At 33.5% G+C, this 8,396-nt stretch overlaps 1 protein-coding gene across 1 annotated transcript; it reads right to left on the reverse strand.

Moving 5' to 3' along the window:
• Positions 1-5,761: 5,761 nt before the first annotated feature.
• LOC110317338 (taste receptor type 2 member 140) lies at positions 5,762-6,749 on the reverse strand. Its single transcript, XM_021191765.1, has one exon. The coding sequence runs from the start codon at positions 6,730-6,732 to the stop codon at positions 5,794-5,796; it is 939 nt and encodes a 312-aa protein (XP_021047424.1). The 5' UTR covers positions 6,733-6,749; the 3' UTR covers positions 5,762-5,793.
• Positions 6,750-8,396: the final 1,647 nt, after the last annotated feature.

The following is an 8,396-nucleotide window of genomic DNA, read 5'->3' on the forward strand; positions in this document are numbered from 1 at the left end:
GCTAGCGGCAGGTACAATAGTACATCAATACATCTCTGCTTTGGCAGGTAGAGACAGTCAACTCTTGGGTTTTCTTGGCCTGCCATCTTAGGAAGTCAATTAATTTTAATTTTAGAGAAAAAATGCCATGAAAAATCAGTGTGAAGAGCTAATGTCTGCATCTGGTACAAGCACAGGCATATACTTGAACATATGTAGCACACACAACAATAACAAAAAAGATGAAGAAAAATACAAATTCCCCAAAATTATCTGAAGACCCTTATATTAAGTCTATAGGTGAAAAAATTATGAGAATAAAGCATTTGACTATCATGAACCAATAAGGTTAGTATCACACCAGTTATTATAAAAGTATTTTCTGCCTAGGCAGGAATAACATTCCTTTTCACTCATCATTATATTTACCTGGATGAAGTATAGTTAAATACTTGGATCTTAACGTCCTCAAAGCAAGGAAATTCAGAAGACAATCAAAATAGCAAGTAATCACAGGAGCAGGTACAGTCTCTGACTCTTTTTCCTACTTGTGACATGTTTTTCTTCCCATTTGGTTGCCTTCTCCAGCCTTGATGTGATGTTATGTGCCTGGTCTTATTGTAAGTTGTTATGTTGTACTGGGTTGATGTTCCTTGAAGAGCTGCTCTTTTCTGAGGGCAAACAGTATTAATGTGGACCTGGGGGAAATGAGAGGCTGGGGGAGGATACTGGAGTAAGTGGGAGAGGGAAAATGGGGATAAGGAAGTAATATAAGAGAGGAGAATAAAAAAATCACATGATGTGTATATAACTTCTGTAAAGGTCAGGCCTGATAGATTAGAGATTACAAGGAGACATTGGCAAATTTTCCTAAACTGTAGACTGAAATTTAGATGGAAAGTAGAATGATCATTAGGAGAGTCACAAAGCAAACTTAACTTGGTGAGAATTATAATTTCCTAGCAAAAATGTATCCAGTAGATGGTTTCTGTATAGATAGCAAGGTTCTTGATGCTTTTCTACCCTGTTGGCAATGTAATGGAGAAAAGCAACATTAACTAAGACAATATTAACTAAACATTAACTCAATACCAGCTGTATTTATATACTGTGAATAATGCCAACAAATAACCTTACTACAAGCTACAACCATCAGTTACTGATAATTGACTTTAAAGCTGAATACTTGTTTGCTCAAATGCAAATCAAGGTTTCTTCTTTTTCCACTGCTTTGCATAATTTTACCTTATCAATACTCTGTCTAATTTGAATTTATCAAGTATACGTGCCAGCTAGTAAAATTTAAAACCTAATGACATCCCAATGGAAAAATCAAAACATGCAAAACTGTGACCAATTCTGTTTTTTAATAAGTTGCAAGATCAGACATGCTATAATAAAAATACTTCTCCTTTAAATTAAAGTAATTATAAATATGCAAACTATTTTCAGTATCTTAGATAAGCAGAATTAAGAAAATCTATCAAAATTCTTAAAACAAATCACAGGATTCCTTTTTTTGTGAAAAAGTTTAACAATTGTTATATCTAGCACTTTCCAGTGATTTGTGCTTTCTTCAAAAAACAGAATACAAACATATAAATTATCTAAAAAAAACCACTTCATTCTTTTCATATCAAATAAAATCAGTCAAGTATGATAAAAGTTTTTCAAATTATATGTATTTCTGAAGACAGTAAAAAAAATTAACTTTCAAATTCCAGGTGTTTCTCAAATATTAATGAGAGGTATTTTTACATGTTATAATTAAAAACATTTATGAAAAATTAGGTAAATAAATAATTCTATACTATTACTTAACTCAAAATAAAAGATCAGATTATTTTTTCTTCGTATAACCCATTGTTTCCCAAATTTTTAATACCCAATTTCCTTCAAATGAAATTATACCTCACAAAAATCAGCTTTCCGGTTTTGCTCACTTAAAATTATTTCATACATATAATTCATTTCCATAATTATCTTTTCCACCCATAAAATATAAGAAAGCATAAATGATTCTATTTTTAATTCATAGTTTATTTCTTCCATAGTTACTGAATTTCATTTTATATATCATCCCCAAATATAATGATTTAATCTTCAACCTGTACAAATATAAAATCCAGACAACCATTTAATGTGGTTATCACAAGAGAAGATTGCTATTGAAGTCCTCAAAATTCAAGCAAAAGAATTCAGGAAAGTTCTCCATCTGTTCACTGTATTTAACTTTTAAAACTAGAAAATGTAGGGAATGCTACTCCTAGAGAAGAAATTAGTAATTCACAGAAGCAAATATATGAGTATGTATCATTTATATACACATAAGTAGTTATGTTTTTACAAATAAGGGGATAAGACACATAATCCTTAAACCACTTCAGATATAATTTAGACATGTACTTCATAGGGTTATGTTTGACAGTGTTTAACATGAACAAAATTACACCACACTGCAAATTGTCACGAATGTAATTATAACAATGATAAAAGTCAAATGCAGTTATTTTTTAAAAGGGCTAGTTTATTGGGAGGGTGGGAAATGACTAAAGTGATGGATAAGCCTCTATCCTAGGGAGATGGCATTATTTTTCCTTGAATATCAATAGCAAGCAAGTACATTGGATGCATGCAGAAGAGTTTAGAGGAGGAACTTTGTGAGGCTATTTTCTAACTAAGGTTGCCCTGGTTTCTATTGTCATGGGAATTTGTTCTTCTACAATTGTCTGCTCCTGGCAATTATTGTGTATTGTATTATATTATAAACAAACAATGTATATGTGGTTATCACAAGAAAAGATTGCTATTGTGTGTGCATACACACATGCACACTCATGCACACACACACACACACACACACACACACACACACCACACATACATACACACAATCCAATCCAAAGCTAAGAACAAGACACGTTTCAATACAACATAGCTGTAGGTTATTAATCTAGAAATCCACTCACTGTATCTGTCAACAAACATAGAAGAAGGAGCAAAATGAGTCAGAAGAAAAATTACTGTGATCACATTGCCTAGAAATAAGTGGAAAGCTATTCTTTTATCTTAATAATCTGTCCCCCTGAAAGAGAGTAACACAAATAACATGCTACTGTGTTTCCTTTTTGGAAAAAATTTGTTCCTGATTGAAATAGAGTGCATGCTGTTTTTCTTTCCATACCATAGCATTAGCAAGGGCCTCTTCATTTGCGAAGACCCTGAACTGTGACAGGACCAGTGACTTACAATCAGAAGCCTGGGATGACTGTCCTCAGAGTGGCCCAGCAAGCCTCTGACTGAGACAGGTGCAGTTACTTATACCCACCAAGGGACCCCTGTGGTTGAATTAAGGAAAGGTTGGAAGAAGCTGAGGAGGAAGGTGACCCCACGGAAAGACCAGCAGTTTTAACCAGTCCAGAGCCCTGAGATCTCTGAGACACCTTACCAACAACCAGGCAGCATACACTAGCTGATAGGAGGCCCTGACACATATTTAGTGGAGGACTGCCTGGTCTGATCTCAGTAGGAGATGATGCACTGAACCCTGGAAAGACTTGAGTCCCCAGGGTGTGGGGAGGCCTGGTGGTGTGAGGATGATTGGATAATAAGGGGCATCCTCTTGGAGAAAGGGGGATGAGGACTGGGATGAGGAACTGTTGGAGGACAGAGTAGGAGGGGGCTAATGACTGGACTGTAAAAACATAAAATTAATAAAGAGGAAGAAGAAGGAGGAGGAGGAGGTCAACATCAACAACAACCTCCCTTGGAAGACAGTTGAGTAAGAAATTGATTACAAAACATAAATATCATATATCTTTCCATATCACTAGTAACTATATTTGAGCTCTCTTAATGGAATGGGATAGAAAGTGAACACAGATTGTCATTGGTTTATTTTGCACTTTCATATACTCCTCAGTATATAATGTCATCACTGAGCAGAAGAATTGCATCTCTCAGAACTTGGTATGTGGCTATGAATACAGTAAATGGTTTTCAATTATAGTCATTTTTGGAGTTAATCAAATATTTTAAGTCTCATTTGTTAAGAATTATTGCATACTTTACACTTTCATATCACTCTGTGTGCTGTATCATTAATATTTCCAAACATTGTGCTAATTAAATAAATATCAGGTATTGATACTATTTGACCTAATTGGAATATTTAAGTAACAAGTATAAACTTTCTGAAAAATTATAAGATCAAAGGCATTCTAGAAGAGAATGTTGCTTAAGAAAAGAAGAATCCTTAAGAGACCTAAGAACTCCCACACAATGTTCATGATGATGATTGTAGCAGTGCACAGATGTGCATGACTTTTTCCTCTCTAGAGTAAATTACGTTTTGTCTCATATATCCTAATACTAAAGAAGTTTCAAAAATAATGGGCACAAGGGCAAAATTTTAGTTGTGTTAATGTTATAGTAACATTCTTCAGCACTTGAGAGTATCAGTCACTTATATTACCATATAATAGTTTTCCAAATTTCTTCTGAAGCTCAAATTGATTACCTACAAATATTATTTTTTACAACACTGTACATACTTTCTAAACGTGATTTTGGTTCTACTGGTCCCAATTTTCTTACAATGTACAAAATTCTTTAACTTTTCGTGGGAAATGTGACAAAATAACTAATTATTCCAGGGAAATGATGAAGAAATGATTCAATCCATGTCTAGTGTGGTGAAATAATTAATTTACTGAGGCTAAATACATGATTGCAGGCAGCTAACAGTAACTGAGAGAGGAGATCTAGTCTTCCTCAGAGACGATCCTACCCTATACATTAGCAGTGACTAGCTACCACATTAGCAATTAGCAACAAGTAGTCAACCTTGAAATACTACATACTAGCAAGACCAAATAAACTTAGAAAGATTTAGATTTATTTATATTTTTGTTTATAATTTTGAAATATATAAAAGCTACATATATGTACATATATATTCATATAATTAGAGAAAAAGAGGCCATGAAATTAAGGGGGACCAGAATACAGGCAAACAATGACATGGAGGGAGTTAGAGAAAGGAAAGGTAGGTAAGGAGAGAAAGCTCAAAAATAGATTTAAAATTAAAAAAAAAATATAGAGAGAGCTAATGTCATTAGCACCATTTTGTATTTGTGGACACAAAGTAGCCTAAAATGAATTGTATTAAACAAGTTAGGTTAATACTTCATAGAAAAAAGTACATGCTTTCCAATGATAAATAAGTTTGAAAGACTCTTAATTTCTAAAATGAGTAAAAATGGATATGAAAATTGGAATAAACTCAAATTTCTCATTAAAAGTTCCTGAATGGCTAATATATTTGAAACAATAAAAGGATATTTCATGTCTAATTATATGTCATTATGTTCTAAACTAATGTCAATATAATTATTTAGATATAGTTTATTGTTTTTGCCCTTTAAAACATCATACACACACACACACACACACACACACACACACACATATATATATATATATATATATATATATATATATATATATATATATATAAACATAGTCCTAAGGATTCATTAATGATATTAAAATCTTCAAAAGCCTATTTTATAGTAGAAAATTACATTACATCACTAATCAACTTCTTCTAGTTATATGGTTCATATTTACATCATTGTATGTACAGCAATATCTATCCCTTAATATCTTTGACAGTACTTGGTTCATAAAGAATTTTGTAAAATTTTGTGAAATTTACAACTAAACAATAAACTGAAAGTACAAATGTAAACATACAGTCTTTCTTAAGAACAAGTCACCTTGTAGACTATGGAAGTCAATATAATAACTGGTCTAAGGACCTGGGAGTTCTGCAGCATTAAAACTGGACTTCAGCCACCATACTGTGGATATAAAAGTCTGTCTGAGCTTAGAATTTCCCAGAATTAAGACACAGGAGTGGCCCGAAGGAAAAGTAAGTGATATGGCCTGAAAAACAAAATTGAACACAGTGTTCGACTGAAACTTAGTTTTCAAAGACTGCATGACAAGTGCCAGAAAGAAAATGGTGTATAGTAACAGAAAGGTGACCACCATTTGCAGGGCCTTAATATGGGCTGTGGTGCTGGGGTCTCTGGAGTCTTTGGCATTGTGTTGCATGTTCTTCAGATGAGTCCACAGTGAGAAGATGAGCAGGAGAAAAATTGTCAGAGTCACGCTGAAGGGTATGAATGTGAACATAGTGTTGGTAAATAAAAAAATCCTAGAAATATGTAGATTGTTATCTGAATGAGAACTGTAGGACATATTTACTTTATATACATCAACTGAGATCACAATAAATGTGTTTATGACTAAAACATTTACAAACAAGAGGAGAAATGACACCAGTAGTGTTACTGAAACCACAGTTTTTACCCTCCACCTTAGGGAAAGAAAAATAGAATTTGAAAAATTAGCTATCTTGAGAAAATAAAAGATGCTGAGACATGTAGCAAACCAAATACTGAAATGATTGGTCACTGTCCAGGAAGTATTAAATATTCTCAACACTTTTCTTGTTGTCATCAATGATGAGTACAGCTCAGATATGAATAAAACTGTGAGTAGTGACCACACAAAAGCAAGTCTGGAGATGGCCAGAGCAGTGAATATCTGATCCACTAAGGAGATCTTTCTTCTCTTGGCCCAGTCTACAATGTTCACCACAGCTATGAATCCATTTCCTAAACACCCTATAATGATTTCTACACCTAAGATGATTAATAATGTACACTTTCCAGTAGTATTCATTGTCACCAGGAGATGCTCCAAGTTCGTAATGTAATCTTCTAAAAGGCTATGGCTATGTGATTCTTGAATTTCAAAACATAATTATTATGAATTTCCATCAATGATGTCAATCATCAAAATTCACTAATGACTTGGTTTATAGTTTTCTTCACAATCAAAAACAAAACAAAAAACAAAAAACCCATATTTTTGTCCAAAGCAGCCCTGGATAATTTTATCTAGTTTCTAACTTCTAAGTACCTTGCACACAACAGTCAGAAGTTCTATGTAGATGATTCTATAGGATATATTAAATTTTCACATGTATCAGCAAAACAAAGATACTCTAATTTTCAGTGTTTTGTATGTCTACTTATTAAAATATAGCTAAAATGTACCAGGAAAAGTACATTTTAAAACTGTAACAGGTATAGCAGAACATAAAATCAAGCTGTCAGATATAATAAACATGCCATTAAATTGAATAAATAAAAATTCTGTTAGGTGACCTTATCTTATTTTCAATGTTCTTTCTTTATGTTATCAAAGAATTAACCTAACAAATACCTATTACTAAGAATACTTATTGTATTTCTACAACAGTCATACATGCACTCTTCTACATGAACACAGAGATATATACTAATGTATAAACATAATTATACCCATGATGCCTTCATTTCTGACTTCTGCAATTCATGTAGTCCATTAACCATCATTTCTATGTATCCAGCTCATGCTTAGTAGTGTGGTAGTCATTTCAAGCTTGTGTAAATTTGCTTTTCAGTATAATTGATGCAGTGAACATTCTGAAAACTTGCATACTTTATACATACATAAAGACAAATTTAGAAATACTCCTCTTGTACTCAAGAGCAGGCAATATGCTAATTTAAATTAATCTACACCACAAGATTTCTTCTCACTCTTTGTGTATCACTCTGTAGAAAAGCCTGCTCCCCCCATTAGCCCAAAGGAGTTTCAGATAGTATCCAATTCTCTTCATTTGTCTTCAATATCTTCGCTTATACCATCACTGTAGGCATCAAGGCAGATGAGGTTGTTCAATAACTAGGCAAGCTGGAAAATGAAACATTGGTTGGTAGCATTACTTAATTGCTAAGGGATAGTCAAAGAAGCAATGACATAAATAGAACAAAGACAGAAGAAAAACATGCATCTATAGTCTTTTGGGGTACTACTGGTAAACATTGCTCTGCATAAAAGAAGCTAATGCAAGGGGGGGGCAGGGTGAAGCCATGTGAAGCCAGTCTGGATTATATGGTGAGACCCTGTCTCAGAAGAACAGCAAAAGAAATCTATAGAAATTGTTGAGAAAGACATGGAATGTTGTGTGTCAAAGATGGACTATAAACTTAATCTCCTAAAGTAATCCTCTATAAAAAGAAAACCTATTTCTTATTATTGCCCAATGTTTAAGGAACAAGTATAATGAGAAAGTAAACTAGCACAGCTATTGAAAATTTAAGAAAAATTGCTAATAGACATATAAGCATACCATCATAGTCCTCCTGGCATGGTCCCTTCCATATAACAAGAAAAAGTAGACAGACAAATGCAAAGTAGCCTGGAAAGGGTGTAGAGTGGGTGCTGCTACTGGAACTGCAAGGTCTTTTAGGAACATGACAGAGCTTATATCCAGTGGAAGAGTGGCAATTACTCAG

Source organism: Mus pahari, chromosome 2, assembly GCF_900095145.1.
Source record: "Mus pahari chromosome 2, PAHARI_EIJ_v1.1, whole genome shotgun sequence".
Lineage (NCBI taxonomy): Eukaryota > Metazoa > Chordata > Mammalia > Rodentia > Muridae > Mus > Mus pahari.

Bases quoted from the DNA above. Each gene is read 5' to 3' on its own strand.
- LOC110317338 (XM_021191765.1), bottom strand. From the start codon at position 6,732: ATGAATACTACTGGAAAGTGTACATTATTAATCATCTTAGGTGTAGAA.